This window comes from Colias philodice, chromosome 22 (assembly GCF_061535455.1).
Source record: "Colias philodice isolate Cphi_HAF_F1 chromosome 22, ilColPhil1 Martin Lab GWU primary, whole genome shotgun sequence".
Taxonomy (NCBI): Eukaryota; Metazoa; Arthropoda; class Insecta; order Lepidoptera; family Pieridae; genus Colias; species Colias philodice.
Genome location: NC_143107.1, coordinates 8,158,897 through 8,183,356, shown reverse-complemented (window position 1 = coordinate 8,183,356; position 24,460 = coordinate 8,158,897). Strand labels below are relative to the sequence as shown.

The following is a 24,460-nucleotide window of genomic DNA, read 5'->3' as shown; positions in this document are numbered from 1 at the left end:
CGTACATACATACATACATACATAATTACAAACCTTTCCTCTTTATAATATTAGTATAGTAGTACCTATAGATGTTACTAGTTTTAGTCGCAAAATTAATTCTTAGCTAACGTCTCTGTCCAATGTCACAGAATATAATATAACCAATGTCTCTACATTTTTGCCTCATTACGCAATTCGTGTTCAAACAAGGAAGTGAAATTGATAGCTTTTTTTAAATGTAAAAAAAATATGCTTACCTATTTATAAAATGAATAGTTATGTTTTCTTTCATTCTCAAACATAAAAGAGAAAAATAAGTTAATATGCCAGAATTTTTTTAAAGCTGTTTTTTTTTAAAAGTTTACATAATATGTTTTATTAGATTTAGTACCTAGGTAATGAAATTGACTGAAACCATGTATTTATTACTAAATTAGTTCCTAAAACTATAAGTGAAAAGTTAATAGCGCTATTTTATAAAGAGCTCTACACAAATAAAAATTTCTCATCACACCGCTGGTTTTTACTTATTTAGATAAATAAGATAACCGAGATCAATGTTTGTTCGTAGTTCGGCTAATATTTTGTATGATAGTAATTTTAATTTGTAATTAATTACCTCTACTTATTTTTGAAGCATTATTTCTTTTTTGAACGACGAATGACGTAAGGAGGTTTTATTATTATTTTTATCGTCAAACCTTAACCAAACATTTTCATTAACAGAGAACCATACATTTTTAAAGAATAAAAAAAAATTGTTCGGGAAGCTTGATTCGAACCTGCATCTTCCGCAAATCCTTCCTTCCGACTATCAAATTCAACAGGATTCAAAGGATATTCTGGATTAGCATTATTAACAACAGGTGCATCCTGTAAACACAACATGTGTTATAATTTCAGTATGTTGTATATGTTTGAAATTATCAGTTTAAAGTGAATCAAGCGCGTGGTCAGACGCGCGCATCGTCATGACGAAAATATTGTTTTGTGCGTTTTTACTTGGATTGTGTGTGTATGGTTAGTTATCTGTGCTGTTTTTTTTAATTTATATTGATTATTAATTATTTATTAAATATTTTAAGTATCGTATATTGTTGTGGTTTTGTAAAAAATTGCATCAAAATGAAGTTTGAAATGTGCTTGTTGCGATTTTTGAGTCGCAATGACATGTTATTAATTGTAAGTAAATGTAAGATATATATAGGTGTTAGGTATGTATGTGTGCGGAAAATGTGACATTTCTATGATTGTTATCTATTTTGAGGACTGCAGTAAACAGTGCAATGTGTGTTTAAGACTAGAACATCTAATGTTAGATAACATGTCTTCTGTAAATTGCAAGAAAGAATAATAATTTCAAAAGTGAAGTCTTCTCTTCTCTTCAATATTTTCTATTGATTTTTTATATAGATCAATAATTTTTATCTAGACTAATATCTTTTACAAATGAAAGCACTGTCTATCCATTAGATTATTGCACCTGATCAGCTGAACCGATTTTGATGAATTACAGAAAAAAAACTACTAGCACATGTGGCTTAACCCGCGTGGTCGAAGGAAATTCTCATGCGAGAATGAAAAGCTTCACTAAGTTAAAAATTAGCCCCTAGGACAGTCTATCCTCCCAACTATCTCCTGATATAAAAGTTATATCGCTCTGTTACGACGTGAATGAAGGACAAACTAACAAACAAGCTTTTGCATTTATAATATTAGTAACGATTTCAAGGACACTTTTTATTACTATAAGAAAACTTGAAGGAGTAAATAGGAGATGGTTATTTTACTCTAGATCTCTCCCAAACTTCAAAATAATATTATTTTTTGTCTCTACATCCGACGCTCTTAAGAGAAGCCACAGGCGGAAAGCTAGTTTGAACAAGTGTATTGAGTTTCAAACGAGTTACAGTTATGACGTCATGACTAGAGAATCCAATCCCGCATCAAAATCGCGATCCCGCAAGCCTGCGGGATTAAGATCATCAATCCCGCGGATCCCGCGCGATTTGCGGGATTGATTTTAATTATTATTATTTTTGTTTCATGTAATTTAAAGAAAGAAAATACACACAAATATTTTTAATTATTCTTATCAACATGAAGCAAAGTTACCACTTATATTATAAATTAAATATAAATGTTTAAGACAATACAATATTCACAATATTTCACGTTTCATATTTAGATTTTTATTTGAATTAGAACATATTCATTGGTTTTAGAGGCATTTAAAATCAGCTTATTTTTTTTTAAAAACATTCGAAGAAATGATAAAGTATCTAACGTTTCATCTTTTAGATTTGATCTTATCTTGTTGCATAAATAGCCAGCGGCGGAAAAAGCACGCGCGGCTTCCACACTTGTAGGCGGAATTGACTTTACATATGTAGGTATAAACAGCTTCCAAATACTTCCCCCTATTTCCTCCACAATCAAAAAGTGTCAATATCAAATCAGTTGAATTATCTCGAGTGGGTACACGCACAGCAGCTCTAGACTTGCCACCCATTCTGTACGCGCAAAGTTAAATCCCCGTGCGCCGTAGGGGAATCCCCAGTCATAGAGTAAGCTGGAACTGACATTGATTACGTTCCGTTCCGTCCGATAATATGTAGTTCCGATCATCGTCTGAGCCTATTTTTCTTACTTTTTTTCAATCCCGCGAACGTGCGGGATCCCGCATGAGTAATCCCGCATTTTTGATCCCGCAAAAAAGGTGCGGGATCCCGCATTAGCGGGATCCCGCGTTTGCGGGATTGGATTCCCTAGTCATGACACTCTGACAATGCATTAGGGAATCCTCGAAAGTATTAAATTACACCTTGTTGTAATTAATATAATATAGTACCTTTATATTAATAACCTTTCGCAGTTGACTCTTGACCCGAGAAATATATCTACATAGCTAGATTATCTATACTTAATATTATAGAGCTGAAGAGTTTGTTTGTTTGAACGCTAATCTCAGGAACTACTGGTCCGATTTGAAAAATTCTTTCGAAAGAAAGACCAACAGGAGCGGGTTAAACCGCGGGGTTATAATATTAATGTAATAACTATAAAGTATACAATTGTCGATAATAAAGGACAGGACATAATATTAGAGCATAATCCGTAAGTTTAAAGTGGATCACAATCGAGTCTAAAGGAGTCGGTTACAAACAAACATACAGGTGAAGCTAATACATGCGTGTTATAAACGAATTAACATTTGTATTTTGTACCGATGTCCAGTTAAAAAATAAACAGATAGTAAAAAGACATTTCAAATCTAGTTCAGACACACATAAAGTTATTTATGACACGTGACTTTATTTCGAAGAAACCACAAAAACAACGGCTTATCGTAATGTTTATGTAAAAGTGATGATTCAGGGATTTCGTCATTTCAATAAATTACATTATTTGTATTCGAAATTTTAACGAGGTCACACGTTCGACTCTCTTATTTACACGATTCAATTATGCTTTTTTGTCAATTATTTTTTTTAATTACTTGCTAGCAGAAATTGCTTTTTTATAATAAGGCTCGAATAAATTAATAAAATAAAACCACATTTTTGGTGCTAGTTTTTTTAAACGTTTGCACGTTAAATTAAATATATTAGTTTACATTTATAGGCTTTTGTCCGAAAAATTTCCATAGGTATATTTTTACAATCTGTTTACAAAAACATGTGCTTAGTTTTCAAAGTTAATTCTTTGCTTGTTTGGCACTAGATGGCATAATATAATTTAACAGAGACAAGTATTTATACATATTTAAGTACTTTTTATATCGTCTCTACTCTCTACATAAAACAAAGTCACTTCCCGCTATCTGTATATCACTCCCTATACAGTATGCTGTGAGTATGCTTGGATATTTAAATTTTGACGGATTTTGATGCGGGTTTTTTTAATACCTAGATAGATTGATTGAAGAGGAACTTATTTATATAATTTATTTGTGATGATCTTCTGTCATCATGGATCTGGAACTGGAACAGAAAAGTTTCAACAAAATTGGTTCAATGGTTTCATATCACGTATTTGGTTGATAACTTTACATATTTTTACAAATAAATCCTTAACTGAATATTCTATATAACAAATAAGCATTTTATAGCTCGATAAGATAAATGCAAAATATATTTATAACGAAATAGCCGGTTAATTCTTATCGTAACGGTAAATCATTTTATTGTTCAAAAATCGAATGTTCTAGAATCATGAATAATGCTTTTGTTCTATTTATATATTTAAATGATCATATTGCAAGTAATTTGTTTTGTTTTAAACAGATAAAACAAATATTTATTAAGTCTGAGACCTGAGTAAAAGAAAGAAAGAAAATACATATATTTGTTCAAGTAACATATTATATTATGTATTTACATTTAACACATCTTAATAATATTTACTTATTCTTCTATAATATAAAGATGAATCCCAAAATGTGTTGGTAAGCGCATAACTCGAGAACGGCTGAACCGATTTCGATAATTCTTTTTTTATTATATTCCTTGAAGTACGAAGATGGTTCTTATGTAGAGAAAACGTAAATATTATGTACCACGGGCGAAGCCGGGGCGGACCGCTAGTAATATTATAAAGCTAAAGAGTTTGTTTGTTTGTTTGTTTGAACGCAGGTACTACTGGTCCGATTTAAAAAATTCTTTCGGTGTAAGACAGCCATATTTATCGAGGAAGGCTATAAGCTATATATCATCACGCTAAGACCAACAGGAGCGGCGCAGCTAGTATCAATTAATATTATTCTTAAAATTCGTAGAGTTCGAAACTCAGTTTAAATATTGAAATAAATCCTGATTTATCGCTTTTAATTTCAAAAGAAAGTTAGCTTAAAATAGGTTAAGACCGCAGTGCGACGAGCGTGTGATAATTTTTGGCACCTGACTTCGCCTGCATTTGACTACCGCATTCTTTTCACCGACTGTGCATAATTTAAGAGCTATTCCCTTTTATTTAAGTTATAAAGTATAGATAAAAAGGTTTAGATTATGTAAAATATAACAAAGAACGATATGAATAAATGTTTAATGATTTATCAAACTTATTACTGATTTTAAGTAGGTATTTTTTAAGATAATAAAGAATTGTATGCAAGTGACGTTTTTCTCTATATTGTAGAGATATTAGAAATAATTATTGTTTTATTTATTACTAGATTTCCGCCCGCGGCTCCGCCCGCGTTTTCAAAGGAAAACCCGCATAGTTCCCGTTCCCGTGGGATTTCCGGGATAAAACCTATCCTATGTGTTAATCCAAGTTACCCTCTATATGTGTGCTAAATTTCATTGTAATCGGTTCAGTAGTTTTTACGTGAAAGAGTAACAAACATCCATACATCCATACATCCTTAAGATTAAGATTAAGATAAGATTAAGATTAAGATGACTTAATCTTGGTTGTTAAGAGACAGTTTTAGTTGTTTTATTAATAGTAATTAATTAAGAAAAAAGTTTTTCTGGAAAAAAAATTGGTTGTGTAAGAATTTGTTGATTAAACTTTTTCAACATAATATTATGCTTGTAGTTCGAAATCTATAAAGATAGCCCATGTCATTCTTACAGTATACACAACTATCTATTTAGGAAAATACATCAATATCTATCTAGCGATTAAAACATAAAACAACATCGTCTGCATTTCAAACAGTTTTCAGCATGTTAATTACTCTGCGTAGTTTTAAATTAAAATACATTAAAACTATTTTTGATTTCAAAACAAATGACGTCGTAGCATAAACATTGGCCTTGATACTTTATCACATGTTTTCTATTTATAGGAAATAAATACATCTGTTATAATAAAACTGTGCATAGACATGCAGCGGAAAAGGTTTAAAACAATGTAGTTTTAACCGATTTGATAAAGAGAGGTTTCTGAAGTAGAGTCAGAATCTTTTTGTTAGTTTGTTTACAATGCACTTGGATAGATATGGTACATACATACATATTTTCTTTTTATCTTAAACTCAAAAATTCTCTTTCGAACTCTTTTATCTTAAACTCAATTGTTATTTTTTGGTAAGTTTGTGATAAAAGATACATTCCAAAATATTATATGATAAGAAAGATGAAGTGTATCAATAAAATTTTCTTTTACATACTGTATTTAGCTTTACACTAACTAGGTGTAATTGCTATGCATATTTTGATCATTAAAACGAACCCGAATGATTGTTATTCTTCTATTCTTTCTATTTGACTTTTTTTTTAAATAAATTGTAATACAAATTCGTACGCGAATATAATTAATGAAATATGAATGCGAATGTTTGTTAGTTTGTCTCCTTTTCACGTTATAACGGAGCGATTTATGATTTTATATGATAGTTGCAGGAACCTATAGAGTTGCAACTTTTGACCGAGTTGAAACATTTCATTCCCATGGGAATTTCCTTTGAGTATTCAAGCGAAGTCGGGGGTTAAAGCTAGTTATCTAGTTTCAAATTTTGATAGGAATTAGGTCATGCTCACTAGTGGTAAATTATTTATAGAGAATTACTGTATTCTGTATGATCTATGAAGGAATTGAAATTGTTTTAACATGTAGGTAATATACGTGACTTTAGAGGTATAAAATATGTAAAATGTTATTATTAGAATTATTATCTTTTTTTCAAGCATCTTAGATATAATTCTCTTTCCATTTTTATTTTTCTGTCGTCAGCTATCTCTAAGTTATTTTAGATTACGGAGATTAACCAAATCAAACAGATAAATTTTATTTTGAATTTTCTTATTGATCTATGTTATAAAATAAAATATTTAAGAGTAAATTTAATTTCGGGTAAATTGAGATTTAGTAATATTTTTTGTTATAGCCGAAGTGGGATAGATTTACGTATATAAATAACTTAACTGCGTCTGACATTTGTTTTTCTCGATATAAAATCTATGTAAGCTTGTTATTATATTAATAAAAACAACTAAAATATACCTAATATAATCTTTGCGTAAATTAAAACTTATAAATCCAAATAGAGCAAGATAAGTCGCTGTTTATTTAAGGATGGGTTACCATATTATGGTAGACTAGCTTTCCGCCCGTGCATTCGCCCGCGTTTTCAAAGAAAAGTAGTTCCCGTTCCCGTGGGGTTTCCGGGATAAAACCTATCTTATAAGTTAATCCAAATTACCTTCTATATGTGTGCTAAATTTCATTGTAATCGGTTTGGTAGTATTTGCGTGAAAGAATAACAAACATACACATACACATCCATCATCACAAACTTTCTCATTTATAATAAACTCAAACTCAAACATTCATTTATTCAATTAGACTACTATTTAGTAGCACTTTCGAATCGACATTACATGAGTATTTTTAACATTTACCACCGATTCGGAAAGCAGTATCTATGGAGAAGAATCGGCAAGAAACTCCATAGTTGCTCTTTTAAATTATGTCAATATTACATAATATGTAACTTGTATCTAATAAAGTATAAAAATATATTAGTAGCAATATTTAATATGGTATTCATGTACATAATGTAGTATAAGATATTTATATATCAGTGAAAACTGATACTATACTAGTAGTTGTAACATTGTATTTATTTGTCAAATTTAAATATTTGTGCTTTCCGTACGCGATAAAATTCAAAAGATAACAATCGCTATTTTAGAGCTATTTTATTTGTTTCAGTTTTTGCTGATGTGAACAGCGAATGGGCCGGTGATTATGATTACAACAGCTACGAATATGTTCCAAATGAGAAAGAGATTGGCGAAACGAGTAACAAAGAAATAGATGAATTTCGTAAAGAAGTAGAAGATTCTATAGCTGAAGCAGAAAACGAAGACTATGACATCATCGATTATCAGTTTGAAGACAATAGATCCGAGGCAGATGATAAACCAAATGGCGATGGAGCTGCAGATGTTAAAGAACCTGACGTACATTTTTTCTCTGAAAACACAAATTCCCACGAGGAAAAGGAAAACGGTCTATCCGATGAAATTTTAAAATACGACGAGAAGAAAGAACCAGAGCAAGATATCATTGAAGAAACTAAAGCAATTCTAAACGAAGATGATGGAAATGACTTTGAGAAAATTCGACCATTGAGTCAAGATTTACCTGATATAAAAGGTATAGTAGATGAGACAAAGAAATTATTGAACGAAACCGATGATAACTTCGACAGTAAAGCAAACGTTAAATATGTAAACGAAAATGAAGCTGAGAAAGTGGCAGAAGATAAATCTGAGAAGATAGTTCAGTCTCATGATGAGTTCAAGTCTTCATTGAATGAATTGCTTGACACTTTGCATCAACTCGACGATGATGACAAAGATGATGAGTATGACTATGACAGTCAATTCGACTATTATCCAATTAATGATGATAAACGAGATTCTGAAAAGCCTGACGAAAAGCCGCACGATGATGAAATACTGATAGATGAGCCATCATCAGTCGATAGCAAAACAACGCAAACTCCCATATTTTACTTAAATGATGCTCTGCCAGCTGCAGAATCTAATTCATCTCAAGCTGTGGAGATAACAGCCCATACAACTTTATCTGATGATATTAAAACTACGGAAACCTTAGAACTAGAAACAGAAAAAGATGAAAAAGCAACAACTCAAATCGTAGATCAACCGACAACAATTGCGCAGGAAGTTACAGGAACAACAGTAACAAATGAAAACAAAAATATTACAAATGAAAATATAGTAGCGCAATCGAAACCCGTAAACACGGTTCAAATTCAACTGAATGTTACTGAAAATACGAAAGTAGTGTCACCGAATTATCCTAATGCGTACCCGACATACCAAATAACAGATTATATAATAACTGGTGACGGTGTGGGCATCGAGATGAACGTCACGGACTTCGCAATTAACAGTTTTGTTGGAGACTATGTGCTAATCGTACCAGGTAATTAAACTAATTCTTAATAGATGTAGAACAGAAGTACAATTTAGCTTAGTTATAGCAATCCAGATTATATTAAAAGAATATTTTTTTAAGTCTAATTTGCACATTTGCTTTTTGAAATGTTATTGTGACATTGTATTTAATGGCCTATCCCTTGATATGTTTAATAGTCATCACTTCAAAACATATTGTATTTTGGTTTTGAACACAGTTAAATTTTATCAACCAACTTTCCATCTCATTTGCACTTGTTTTTTACCAAGCATTAAAATCCATTTCCAATGCTTAGATAAACATGCAAATTCTAACGATAACGTCATGCAACGACATATATCTAGCTCAAGATCCTTTCAGGTCAAACCACCAAGGACAGTTCCGATGGTATCCTCGCCACTTACACCCTGAAGAGCGAACGAAGATTTCGTTTCACTGATGTTGACAGAATGTTCATCAGGTTCGAGGCGATGCAGGGCATGCAGTTCCAGAGAGGCTTTAGTATCAGTTTGAGAATGATTAGTAAGTTTCACAAAAACAAAATTGACTAAGTTACTTAACAAAAAGTTATTAAAAAGAGTCACGCGTGTCAGAAGTGAAATTTCTTTGACAAGATAGAAAGATAAAAAATCGTCGCCTTATTTTGTTTCGTGATGATATTGCCCTGACGCAACCTTGAAATTATACTCACAACGCGCCTAAAGAATTTTCACTTCAATAAACGTAGTCAATGTGAAACCTAATTTCTGATCAAAATGCAAATTTAAAAGATATTGCATCGACTTTGATGTAAAATACGGTCAGAGTAGTACATTCATACATACATATTTATATACTCTTTTATGTACTTGCACATAACAAATTAATAGTAGGTGCTCAAAATAAAATACAGCTTCTTACTTTTCATTCATTTATTCCAACCATAAAACAATAGTTAACATTAGGCCACTAATTAAAACTATAACTACATTACAGTGCCAAGAACAGACGTAGTAATAGACGAAGACCATGAAGAAGAACCAGTTATCAAGACCTCTGAGGACACTTTCCGTGTGAACTTGGGAGGGGTCTCCGTTAATGGTTTCTTCGCTATTGAGGAGGATTTCCGTAAACTGGTCGCTGATATGGCCACTATGTATATCAATGCTAAAGGAATTGATATGGGATTAAATACCACGTAAGTATAATAGATTTTTACTTTAAAATAGTAACTAGTATTAACTCTAGTGACTTTGGTTACAAAGTAAAGAGTAAGGAACAAAAATCTACTACATATATAAAAATAAGTCGGGTTTCCCTTCCTGACGCTATAACTCCAGAATGCACGAACAGATTACCACGGTTTTGCATTCGTTGGAAAGGTCTCGGGCTCCGTGAGGTTTATAACAAAGAAAAGGTGCTCTGGTGGCGAAACGGAGTTCGCCCGGTTTGCTAGTATCCTATATTTCCGGATAAATTTTTATGAACAGATTTTAGTTGAATCGTTTTATAGGTTTTGTTAAAGATTTTGTAAAGAAACGCATATCTTTATAGTTATAACACAGATAATATTACATTATTATTTTATACGATGTTATGGATAAAGAATGGAAAACGGATAAAGCATAGCCAATTTTAATGCAATAGCTTAAAAGCCACTATTATCAATTAAAACTTTCTCTTTACCAGCTCGATCGACTCGATCTTCCGTTCAATTTTGGAGTTACCTAGTTTCAAACATAAGCAATTTTTGCACAAATTTATTTCCTTATCTTCATAATATACCTTCTGTAGAATTGAAAGATCTAAAATTTATAGGTTTTTCATATATTTGAGCTAAAGCACTGAAACTAATGCCGGCTACTCACCTACCTGCCGCAGGGGCAATATTGGAACAATCTCGGTTGGTCGGCGGTCGGAGCAATTTCGGTTGTTCTCTAAATTTCCACTGTTCGCATACACATCACAATTAAGGAACCAATTAAGGGCGTAATTTCAATATTGCCCCTGCATCAGGCAGGTGAGTAGCCGTCTTTAATTAGCGCCTTAATTGTGATGTGTATAGGCAAGCGGAGCAACTACAAAACTTATGAAAACCATTAGATCTATTTTCGAGATCACAAGATCAAAATATGTACATACATACTCACGTAGCACTATTATTTCAGTATACATTACCTCCATTGTTGAAACATGTTTATCAGCAGAATATAATCTGTATTAACTATTCATAATTTCATAAAATATAATATGTTATCAACAGATAACGCTCGTAAATAAATTGAAGTGTCTGCATGATTAATAGAATTATGTTTCATTGTGTTTCTTGAATATATTGTTATTAATTTGAGATTTTAGACTAAATTTCTAATTATAGGTTTTGCCTTATTCCTATTACGGACTACATTTTTACTATCATATCAAAAGCCGTTCGAATTGTAATAATTTCGATTGTAAAAACTTGTCAAAAAAATCTAATTTTATATATAATCTAAATTATATATTGCTTGCTGACCTGAAAAGATTGTTTTGCCAGGGCATCCTTATTACATAGATTTAAAAGAATAGGTATTCAGAACTATGGTATAAAAACTAAACTCAAAAATCGGTCATGCAAATGAAAAAGTGTTTTACATGATGTAAGCCTTGTTTTGAGAAACATGACTCAAAAAAAGCAGGCCAGTTTGATCGTAACACATGATGTAAATATTTGTGTGAAATGTATTCAGAAGAAACTTGGTTATTTATCAAAGATTCCCAATAATATTGCACAGTTTATTTATATAGATTCGATGTAGAGCTACAATTTATCATCAACTACATAGTATAAAAAAGTCGATGTCGCTGTCTGTCCGTCACTTTGTGTGCTTAAATATTTAGAATTACAAAACGGATTTTGATGTGGATTTAAAAAAATTGAGTGATTCAAGATGAAGATTTTTTTATGTACATAATATGTATATAATTTTCGTTTTCCTTAAAACGTTGTACCTACTTACAATGAATTTTTTTATGAATTTACTTTTTTCCCAAGAAAAATTTAGAATTTAGATTACAATAACAACAAACTTCTGAATCATAGAACTAATCTAAAATATCAATTTCCAAGGTTACAGATTAAATGTGAAAAAGTGGAACTCCGTCATTTGTAAACATACAAATGACGGAGTTCCACTTCTATGTAAAAAATTATAAAAATAAAGAAGAATATGATCTAAGCTCTAGATGAATAAATCGAAGTTTAAATCAAATTTTTTCGTCACTCAGCTGGAATTCCTTTCAACGGTGACCCATCTACACACTGACCGCGCTGAAAGTTGCTTAACCAACAAATTAACCATCCGCTGTGTGCAAGCCACGAATCACGATCCCTGACTATAGCGATGACGCAGTGTACCAATTACATATTGGAATATCTGGGTTAATCCGTACAATATATCCTCATTATAAATCTTACATACATTTTGTATGTATGTTTGTTTCAGTACGCTGTTTATGGCTTGTAGGATTTAAGCTTAAAGCAAGTAAACCCACGTGCATTTGTACGTGGTATTTTTCAGTAATTGTACTCTTGGGCAGAAAAAAAAACATGTTCTTGTGTTTGATTTAACTTCAAGAATACAAGCAAAGATTTAATTAACCATATAATTATTTTAACGTATCATAGATAACGTATCCAACATCAACCATCAATTAAACAAAATTGATAATCTCAAAGATATCAAACCATAATAACGCGTCAGCCATAATTGCGTTCATTCTCCTTACAAAGTCGAACAAAAACACAAATACCAGCATCAAAGAGAATGCCGACAAGTTTTACAATGGCCCCCAAAGCTCACGGCACCCCACCGAAACTTTTAGCAGGACAGCGCATGCGCGAACTGGACGCATGCGCCAACAACGTCACATCTATTTTAGTATCCATCTCTCGCACCCACAGAGCGGCGCACCGCGCTTACAAAATTGTATTCTCACTATCGCACCCAATCAAACGAGAAAATAAATACAAAACAACACAAGGAAAAGCCAAAAATAATCAACTCGGTCCCCAAACATGATAAAACAGATAACAAGCGAAACTAGAACTTAAACAACATTAACATAAGTGTTAAAATGCAGCAATGCGCCACGACATCGATCACAGTATTCCCTGATGCCAAAACTTCCAACATATAGTGTCAAATATTTACCATGGAGCCGTTTATCGATAGGAACAACTTCGCGGTCAGCGCGATGGTGACGGTAGCGATGCAAATATTATTTTTCATGATCGCTTCCTTGTCCCAGAGCGACAAAGTTACGGATTTCACTGGAGGTGCCAATTTTATTATTATCGCTTTGCTAACATTCTTCCTCGGCCAAGGAGGGAACAATTTGAAAAGTTATGACAGCAGACAGCTGATGGTGACGGCTTTCGTTTGTTTGTGGGGCGTGAGGCTGTCCGGGTACCTCATATATAGGATATATCACATCGGCAGGGATAAACAATTCGAGGATCGCAAAAGTAACACGCTAAGATTCGCCGTTTTCTACACATTTCAAGCGGTATGGGTTTATATCGTCAGTTTGCCTGTGATTATAATAAATTCGTCGCATCATTCATATCCTAAAGCGCCGAAAACGATGACAACATTGGACTCAGCTGGCGCAGGTGTTTTTGTATGCGGTTTGTTGATAGAGACGTACGCTGATTTGCAGAAATTCGCGTTCCGACAAGAACCGGCCAATCAAGGGAAGTGGTGTAACGACGGGCTGTGGGGCCTCTCCAGGCACCCGAATTATTTCGGTGAAGTAGTCCTGTGGTGGGGCATATTCATAATTTCACTCAACGTTATCGAAGGCATCGAGTTCATTGCAATATTATCGCCTTTGTTCACGATGGCCATTATATTGTTCTTATCAGGAATACCGTTGCTCGAACGATCGGCGGATGAAAAGTATAGAGATAACCCAGATTATTTATATTATAAGGCATCTACGTCACCCTTTATACCGATACCGCCAGCATTTTACGTGGAAGTGCCAAAATTCCTGAAATTTGTGATGTGTTGTGAGTTCCCGATCTACGACTACACGCGGGAGGACTTCGCGGCGCCTACGATCGTCACCGAGACCACCAGCATATCCATGGTGCAGTCTCAGACATAGCTACTAAACGCCGCACGTGACATCGTTGCGGCAAACGAAAAAAACAATCCGAAATGTCAAAACCCACACAAGAACTTGTGATACACGGCCGAGGAGCGCCCTCCGAAAAAATTGCCAAATTCATTGCCACTGAAACAAAATAATACGTTAGATATGAATCGTTATAATACATATATGGATAACTTGCGAAAGAGCAAGAAACTTGCGTTAGATTTAATAGAAGATACTAAAGATATTATACTTGAAGAAGACGAAGCTCCTATTAAGAATATAAGATTAAGGTCACCTTCAGATGATTTAGAATTAAATAAGCCTAGTACTAGTAGAACGGAACGACCTACTGAATTCGTAAAATATGGAAAAATTACATTTAATACAACAGCAATTTTACATCATTACCCACAAATGAACAAAACAGAGAATCACGTACACCACACAAAGAAATTGAATTGTAACTCAGATAAAGCGAAGATAGATAATAACAATATATCTGAACCTGATAAAGTAGAAACTAAAATAACGATAAACAACATTGAATGTAATGCTAATAATAATGATTCTATAATTAGAGTGAATAGTGTAAGTAATGTAGAACCGTTAGATGTGCTGAAGAAGCCGGTTAAGTTCACTGAAGAGAAGCTTGTATGAGGGTTGGCCTCCTTTAGCCTACATTTTGAAAGGTGGAAATTTTGGTACAGAAGGCCGGGGAGAGTGAAACAAAACATATCCAAATATAAGTTGCTGTAAATAAAAATAAGACTGGACAAGATATACCTGATTTTAAATACATAGAAACAGAATATGTAGAATTTGCTGTTGTACATACATTGTTAATAGTGTATTGTTAAAATATTATACCTATGTATAGATGAGATTAGTCGAATCCGTCTCAAATAGAATAAACTAATTATATTGGTGTATGAAGATTGGATTGTGGAAGTTGGTAAGTTATTATTTATTTTAATCAAATACTTTCGCAGTGTATCATTCACATATCATAATATTTATTTATATCTTTTGTCCTATAGTCACTTTTCAAGATCTGAGTAAATGATAGGTAATATTTAAAATTGTGGTGTAATACTTATAAAATCAAGTGACATACTTGTTCCTTTGTTTGATCTTTCATAAAAATATGAGTCTTTAAGTTATGTATCACGGTGCATATACATCAAACGAGCGAAAGGTCATTCTAACCCCACTATGGCAAATTATTTTAGTGTAAACAGGCGAATAACAGGGAAATAATACTCTACATTATTTCGTTGTTTTTAGTGTGTTTGAAAAGATTCTATGCAATGTTCTAATGCTGAACAACACTGAATACGAGTTTTCGTTTACACTAAAAGATCTCTTGGTCTTCTTCAGCTAGAGCAAGAGCATTGTTTTTTAAAGAATGTTCTTGCTTTAGCTCTATGTTCGTTTGGTGTAAATGAACCGTCATATTGGAGATTATTGTTTTTCTAGAGGCTTAAAAATGTATCATAAAACAGTATATTTAAATAATAATTTATTACGCAGTATTAAATACAATATAATTATGGATTCATACAATATGTACCACCTTTTCCTTGGTTTGCACTCTACTTTATCAGGATTCATCTCTTAATCTCCATAAAATTTACAACTTTTTTCACTGAAAAATAAATTGAACCTTCATGCTGCTGTAAAGATTCTTAGATTTGTATATTATAAAAGTCAATCAAATGTTGCCGAGTGGTTCCATTAAATATTATAATACTCAGTTATATTATCTTTTGAACTTTTGAAACCTTCTAAGCCCTATTTCAGCACGTAACTTATAGGCAACTAGCTTTCCGCCCGCGGCTTCGCCCGCGTTTTCGAAGAAAAACCCGTTCCCGTAGGATTTCCGGGATAAAACCTATCCTATGTCCTTTCTCGGGTATCAAAATATCTCTATACCAAATTTCATGCAAATTGGTTCAGTAGGTAGTTAAGGCGTGATTGAGTAACAGACAGACAGACAGAGTTACTTTCGCATTTATAATATTAGTATGGATGTAATAAAATATTATTTTTTCATTGTCAGGGAAGGTTTTCACTATTTTTATTATTTTTACCCTCAGTGAGGTCAATAAAGCACTAAAATCTAAAAATGACAACACTCAAACTAAAATCCAATTAGTGTATTCGGTTTTAGTTACATAATACCTAGATTTTGACCAACTTCAAATAAGAAAGATTACAATTTCGGTATGACTATAAAATTATCAACGAAATCTTATAAAAAACCTTTTATTGTTTACAAGTTTAAAAGTGAAGTCCCATGTCCCCAAGTGGGGTAAGGGGCAGATGCATTATGCATACATCTGTTTCTTTGATCGATTTTTCTTTAGGGACAAGTAGGTGATCAGGCTTCTGTGTCCTGCCAGACAGAGACATTTTTTTTATTCGTCTCCACCGGGAATCGAAACCAGGGCCCCTAGGTGCTACGCTCACGCGTCACGCTCACGCGTCAACCACTGTACCAAGGAAGCGGTCGTTTACAAGTTTGATTGTAAAAAATAAATTCTCTCTCTCATTTATGAAATAATGAAGCGAAATAATGAAGAGAAAATAAAGTTCTCGAACGGTTAACAAGCGAAATAATAATTTTACTTGTTAATCATTCGGGGTTTAAAGAAATAGTTTATAATAAATACACAAAACATAATATTATGTAAATAGTATTTTTAATACATTTCTGAGAAATGATATCTATAAGGATATCTCAATATCGCATCGTGACTGTTTACCTAGTATCGTCTTAAATTCACGATAGAAATGCGTAGATAAATCGAAGAAACCAATCCAAAATTTTATTGAAATCGAATGTTGTTTATGTAAACTTTGCAAGACATATTGAAGCAATAACAAACCTATTTTTAGATTTTCATGCCCTTTACTAAATATTTTAACCTATTCAAAATAACATTAATTATATCACGTCCCTTCTACCTTAAATGTTATACTACTAAAATGTTATACTAAATTTAATTTTAACACCCACTAAACAGAGTCCAATTTCGCTTGTCACATAATTTTTCTAAGAAATGCACTCAAGTGTTAAATTAGATCTAAAATAGACCGAGCGCTGCGGGGAGATGTCTAATTAAAGCTATTTATAGGCCGGGAGGTAATTGGCCTAATCACTTGGTATCTAATTTTGAAGATGTAACATCCTATTTGATGTAATGTAACGGTTACTCATGTTTTATGCTGTACTAGTTCAGAATTTCTTTTACATTCTTTAATTTTAGATAAGGCAATGCTGTATGTAATTTTTATTGCGTAGAATTCAGCTCGCGGCTTCGCCCGCGTTTTCAAAGAAAAGCCTGCATAGTTTCCGTTCCTGTGAGATTCCCGGGAAGTAGCTTATGCCTTATTCTGGTTCTTCAGCTACCTACATACCAAATTTCATTGTAATCGGTTCAGTAGAATTTGCTTGAAAGAGTAACAAATATCCGTCCACCCTTAAAAACTTTCGCATTTATTATATTAGTAGGATGCATGTTGGTCGCGGAAGAATTCCAACAAATACCCGCGGCCCCATCATTAAAGCGGCTCGACGGAACACAGTGGGGTTTTAGTCGGTAAGAATCCGACATAACCCACGGCTCCTTCCCCGGGGGCCGTGGGTATCTTTGGAAGATTTCTCCACTATAAAAAAAAAGGATGTGTTGTTGTCTATCTTCTTTTTTGACAATTTTTTATTTTACTACGGTACTTTAATGAAATGTCACATTTCAAGATTTCATATTTGCTCTATATTTTGCGTTTCTACCACATTTCTAGCGAAATTTTACGATCCGATATTAAAATTGATATGAGGAATACCTACAGATTTTTTTTAACTGATTACATACTAGTTTTGGTTGCATTCAAATACTAAAGAGGAAAATTGCTGTATTATTTTAAAACGTGTTTTTGATGAGACGTACTCATTCGACGCAAATAAAAAGCACGCGGCTTTTATTTGCGTCGAGGAATGAGTCGTAGATGATACATAGCAAATTTTCCATATAGATAAGGCTATAAAATGTGAACTATATTTTCAAATCGAAATAATAGTTCGCGATATTCTTGCATTCAAAACAAACACAACTTAAATATTAGATATCGTCATAATCCGATGTTTAATGGGTTTGTTATCAAATTATTTGTACTAGTTCTTGCCTAGAGATTTGTGCGTGTATGTTCGAAATATATAGTAGTGTGTAATGGTTTCTTAATGATTTAATGTATTTTTATATTATTAAAAAAAATGTAAGTCCTAATAATATTATAAATGCGAAAGTTTGTGAGGATGTGTGTGTTTGTTACTCTTTCACGCAAATTCTACTGAACCGATTTCCGAAGTTTGACACACTTATAGAGGGTAACTTGGATTAACACATAGGATAGGTTTTATTCCGGAAATGCCACGGGAACGGGAACTATGCGGGTTTTTCTTTGAAAACGCGGGCGAACAAAAGTACCTAATTAACTAGATTTTTTGCCGACTTCTGTAGATATTGTTATTATTATTTCTCTGTATTTTGACGATTCAAAAGTGCTTCTAAACAAATATTATTTGATAAATATTAGAGTTTCTAGCTATTCTGAATATCTATCATATAGAGGCGTTATCAGTGAAACAATGCAGTGTCTGGCGAGGTTCCAAATAGTGATTGGCAAGGTGCATGTTGCAGGTATGCGTATAGGGTTGCCATATATAGCGTGGAACTTTCTAGATGTTTCAAATAGGTAAGTAGAAAAGGGAATTTAAGAAGGAAATAGGAAGTAAAAAAGAAGCGTTTTTAATTACTATTCTAGGTGATTTTAACTGGCAAAATAACTACATAGTATAAATCAAAGTCGTTTCCCGTTGTCCCTATGTATGATAGATCTTTAAAACTACAAAACGGATTCTGATGTTTTTTTATAGGTAGAAAGATTCTCGTGAAAGGTTTTTTTTTATAATTTGTTAAGGTTTAGACTTCTTAGTCTCTTGGCAAAAGGCGGGTTATTTTAATTCGATCATAGTTATCGAATAATATGAAACTTGCAAATGCAAAATAAAATCGATGACATGAATTGCTTTACTAATATTATATCTTCAAAAACATGAATTTTCACTAAATATACGCATTTTACAAATCCTTGAAATCTAGATTGTGCTAGCCCTAAATTTTACAGTCTATACTGCGATGAAAATGGTACGCCTTTGTAATGCAGCACTTGTGTGTTACAGTCTTTTGATCTCAGATATTTGGAGTTCTAACATTACGACTGATCTTATCTGTCTATTTGTTTGTTGTAAATTTAAATGTAGATGCAAATGTTTGATAAATCCTAACTTAGGTTATATTGTTCATATACTTACTACTGCACTTTTGAATATTATAAGAACACGGTTTAATTTGGTGTATGTACTCGTGAAATTATTGTATTGCCATCGATATTTGATAAGTGTACAGTTTGAATTAAATCTGTCTGATTAAAGTCAGTCATACTAATAAAGGAGGAGAGTTAGATATTATATACAATTATGTTAAAAGCTGAAAATACTGATTATTCGATAATCGATTCTTACCTTACTAAGACTGAAAAAAAGCAATGTATTTCTATTTTCACTGCTTTTAAAATTATAAATATAATATATTATAATGTATGAATTCTTGCATATAGGTATAATCTTCTATTATGCAAACTCACGTGGAATATTATAGATACTGTATATTCTTGGCAAGGTTGAGGTTATATTAATCTTATTACGTCAGCATAAATTTCATTTTCATGTGTTATGTAACGCGATACCATAAGTTCAGTAGTTAATATGTTAAGTTTAAAGGTTATTCAGAGACTCCACCAGTTTACAAAGAATCTTTCCCTTTTGTTTATTTCGTAAATCTATTTACCAATAAATTTTATTAGCTATAGTATCCCCATGACTACGCTCGCTGTATAAACTTCAAAACGATGGAATCATCAAATATTATCACTACACTAGCGGCCCGCCCCGGCTTCGCCCGTGGTACATAATTATGAAAAATAGATGTTGGCCGATTCTCAGACTTACCCGATATGCACAGAAAATTTCATGAGAATCGGTCCACCCGTTTCGGAGGAGTATGCAGACTAACATTGTGACACGAGAATTTTATATATAAGAAGAAGAAGATAATATTACAAATGAAAGTGCAAAACAAACTGCGTCGATTTTCATTCTGTTTTCAAAAATGGATAGCGTGGTTTTGAAGGTTTCATCTAGTAGTAAATAAACCATCTAGTAATTATCAAGGCTTTAATTTCTATTCACCACATTTCAGGTTAGAAATCACACAGATCAAAAAGACGGGCATTTGCTACCAAAACTGGCCGGGTTCAGAGCAGTGCGTGGAGGTCACGTTCGCGGTTCCTCTGCAGTATGTAGCTGATGATGAAGAGGATCTGGAGACGAGGTTGACTGAGCAGGACCTGCAGGACATGTGGGAGATGTACTCCAGGGTCGATCCGTTTGCTGTGCGGCTGGAACAGCTGGGTGTTGTGGTAAGGATGGACTTTAAAGGTTTTAGCCAAGTCAGAGATTATGGGTTCGATTTCCACTCGGGGCAAATATTTGTGTGATGAACATAGATGTTTGCTCTGTGTCTGGGTGTTAATTATCTATATAAGTATTTATTTATTTATTATTTTCCAGGAATTCACGTACCCTAACGAGCGCAGCGTGGTGACCGTGTGGCTGGTGTTAGCCGCTGGCGTGGTCATCTCGATGGCCATGCTCGCATTCGCGCTGTGGCGGTTCAGCTGCTTCGAGGAGTATACCAAGTGAGTACACCATACAGCATACTCTATCTCTATATACACTAATACATATGTAAATTTCTCGTATGTAAGTGTCTCAATGTTAGGTACTAGGTACTTACAAGAGTTAACGTTTGCCCTATATATAAAAACTAGCGGTCCGCCCCGGCTTCGCACGTGGTACCTACATGTTTAAACTATCCTATCTCTCAAGTTGGATTGAACTACACATGGTGTGCGAATTTTATTATAATCGGTTAAGTGGTTTTGGAGTACATTGAGGACAAACATTGTGACACGAGATTTATATATATCAAGATGAATCCTTTTTTCCCTTTGTAACGGCATCACGCGTGAACGGCTGGACCGCTTTCCACAATTCGTTTTTTGTTGTGTTCGTTATTGTCCAGAAAAAGGTCTTATGAAGGAAAATCTTGAGAAATTTGCGCCAAAAATTTGTAAAATTAAGAAATCTTAACGGCCATTTTAACTTCACGAGTTTTACAATTTACCGTTGGGTCAGCTAGTTCTTAATAAAAAAGAGTCTTTTAAAACGGTACTTAGGGTTTGAGTAATGTAAACTATTTATTAATAAACTAAAACCCTCTATTCCAGAATGCCCTCCTACAGCGACACAGACAGCTTGAACGACAAGCGCGTGCTCGACCTGTACCCGACCCCGCACCAGACGCTACCCCCCCTCTATACTGAGGACTTCAACTGGGCGGACGATAAATATGATATTACTAAAGGTTTGTTTTTGACTGTTTTATTAAAATTGTGCAAAGGAAACCTTATAATTCTTAATTGGAATAAAAAAAGGTACGAATTCGTGTAGATGGTGGCGACAACTCGCTACAGAATTGACATACTTTATACATAAATGAAATACCTAGTAAGTTCAAACATATCTTATATTACTGTTTTATTAGAACAAGATCTTGACAGACGCTGGACAGCGTTTAATTGTATTTATAAATTATAACTAACTGCGCTCCGCGGTTTCACCCGCGTGCTCTTAGCGTGATGATAATATACTTATAGCCTCTATGAAAAATAATATAATATAATCCTCTATTAATGGGCTATCTAACACGGAAAGAATTTTTCAAATCGGACCAGTAGTTCCCGAGATTAGCGCGTTCAAACAAACAAACTCTTCAGCTTTATAATATTAGTCTAGATTACTGTTTTTTCAGGACAAGAGCAGCCTGATCTTAACTTGACCAAGGACGATTTTTTTTATATTTGAGATTGAGTAAATGTGTGTGTGTGTGCATGTGTGCAGTGTGCGTATACATCTATATTTGTGTGTGTCTTTGTTAGCGAATACGTGTTTATTAATATAATTTTGACATTTTCTAATTAATACTATTCTAATAAAAATGTCGCTTTACAGATCACGGATACTCAAACAACAGTTATTTGCGCGACGATATGTTTGACATCGACTCCGACGAGGACACGCTTCGTACTCAGAACGGGTAACCTTTTACTCAAACTCAAACTCAAACATTTATTTATTCATCTAGATGTCTTATTTCATAAAAAAAGCACATTCATTTCAAAAGTTACAAACATGTTATTGTATTTTTCAAATCATATTAATTTAATAGTTCTGTTCATATAAAATATGAATGAAAATATGTCTACAGTATGTATGTCATTTTTAATTGTAACTAATGCATGCAATGGTTATTTATTATGGCAATAGTTATTTGTCGTTGATTTAACGCGAATATTTTACAGATATGAAGGCCTCTACAAGTTCAATTTTTAAAATAGTAGTGGGTCACCACGTCTTAAAAAAAATTGAACGCATCTAAAATTATTACTATTCATAGCTTTAAATGCAGGCAATTACGACAAATTTACAGTAATCATAGTAAAGAACAGATAAACAATAAATTCAATTTAAAATACTCGTGTAAAATCAAACAAAAACAGTTCATCCATTAACAATTACACAACCAGCTGAGCGCATTCTATAGCTGTGTTTCAGCAGAGTTTCACCATTTACGATTTATCATTTCAGGAGGTACACCACAGACGTGTAGCCGTATGTTATCGGTATGCTTTTTAACTTTACTAACATTTTTGCAGAATTAGTTTTAAGTTTTTCAGCATGAAAGTAACCAACTTTAATTGGTCAGGTTATAAGATGCAAATACAATTTTGCATGCGATAGAAAAGGATCGATATAGAATAATGTTTAAATAGTTAAATAGTCGAAAATCTTGTATTTATTATTCAGAGAATTGCAATCAGACGGGAAAGAGAGTTCTTAATAATAATTTAAAGATAGTAAATATATTGTATATTAGAATAGTATTAATTATTATATTATCTTAGCTATTTGTCGTCTTAAATACAAGACAGTGTTTAAATGTGTTCCCTCCACGTATGGCGATGATAGTCTACTTTCCTTCGCCCGCGTTTTCAAAGTAAAACCCGCATATAGTTCCCGTTCCCGTGAAATTTCCGGGATAAAAGTCCATCTTTATACACTTTCGCATTTATAATATTAGTAGGATTATAATATTATTTGTTGTTAAGTATTAATTATTATATTGTTGTTCCCATTATCACAATGAGGATTTGTGTTCCAATGTGTGTTTCATCGCAATACGTGCAGTGGAACGCGTTAGCGTCGCGTTTTTTAATAAGAAAAATATAAATGAATTTAATAATTTCAGATATCGACCTGAAGCCATCAGCCCTCGTGATATTTACCACGTGTGATTGCACCAAATTTAGATTTAAAATTAGTTATGACGTAATTGTAAATAAAAGTTAAGACCTGTTTGACAGTTATGAGTTCTGTTGTTTATTCTTATTTTTGATTGAAAGGTCTTTTCAATAATAACCTTAAACGTTAATTGGTTTTATTTTAATGTAGTTATTGAAGAGTTTGTTATTTTAGAGACCAGAGTCGTAAATTTCTTAACATAGGTATCTCATGACATTTTTTAAAATGATTTTCTATTCTTAATTTTGTTCATTTTCTATAATAAAGCAATTCAATCTAGAGAAAAAATGCTACAAATATGTAAAATAGGTCTTAAATTAGTACCTATCTACTTTTTTCAAAATTTCTTTAATAAATGTGTTTTTCGCACTGTAAATATTTATTTGCCAGATTTTCTTTAAAACAAGATATTTCTTTCGTTTCTTTTGAATAAGAACAATTTAATTTATAACTCTGATCTTTAAAATTAAGTAAATAAAAACGAAATTAATATGTTACACATACTATCTATTATAGGTTCTATACAGACTGTTGTGATGTTATATACCAAATTTTAATTCTGTTGTAAATTATTTCTTTTACTTTATATTTTATTATTAATTTAATGATAATTTTCAGTAATAAATGGTTGTGTTTTGTATATTTTTTTTGTTTTATTTCATTTCATCCTCACCTTTAATTTTTTATTAATCATTTTTACTCAAATAGATATAGAGAGTAGAAAAATAAATATAATGAAAGATATTGTAGAGCAAATGCTAGATAATATTTTTACGCAATATGTAAAAAAAAACTTTATACCGGGTTTAAAAAGCGAAAATCCCAATGCATTTTACGCATAATATTTTTTTAACTGCAAATGATTAGCATTTTTTTTTCAAAAATGAGAAATAAATCACGCTTATACCCGTT

General features: G+C 32.8%; 2 protein-coding genes across 3 annotated transcripts; both read left to right on the top strand.

Annotated features, from left to right (window-relative positions):
• The first annotated feature begins 910 nt into the window (after positions 1-910).
• Positions 911-24,188, top strand: LOC149478546 (uncharacterized). 2 transcript variants are annotated; one of them, XM_089709203.1, is made up of 10 exons: positions 911-1,002; positions 7,645-8,889; positions 9,244-9,405; positions 9,859-10,060; positions 20,325-20,544; positions 20,696-20,823; positions 21,415-21,551; positions 22,199-22,283; positions 22,835-22,869; positions 23,496-24,188. In XM_089709203.1, the coding sequence occupies exons 1-9, from the start codon at positions 954-956 to the stop codon at positions 22,854-22,856; spliced, it is 2,250 nt and encodes a 749-aa protein (XP_089565329.1). In that variant the 5' UTR covers positions 911-953; the 3' UTR covers positions 22,857-22,869; positions 23,496-24,188. The 2 variants fall into 2 exon arrangements, with proteins under 2 accessions (XP_089565329.1, XP_089565328.1); XM_089709202.1 differs by lacking the exon at positions 22,835-22,869.
• Positions 12,624-14,952, top strand: LOC149478547 (uncharacterized). The gene has a single exon (XM_089709457.1). The coding sequence runs from the start codon at positions 13,057-13,059 to the stop codon at positions 14,011-14,013; it is 957 nt and encodes a 318-aa protein (XP_089565583.1). The 5' UTR covers positions 12,624-13,056; the 3' UTR covers positions 14,014-14,952.
• Positions 24,189-24,460: the final 272 nt, after the last annotated feature.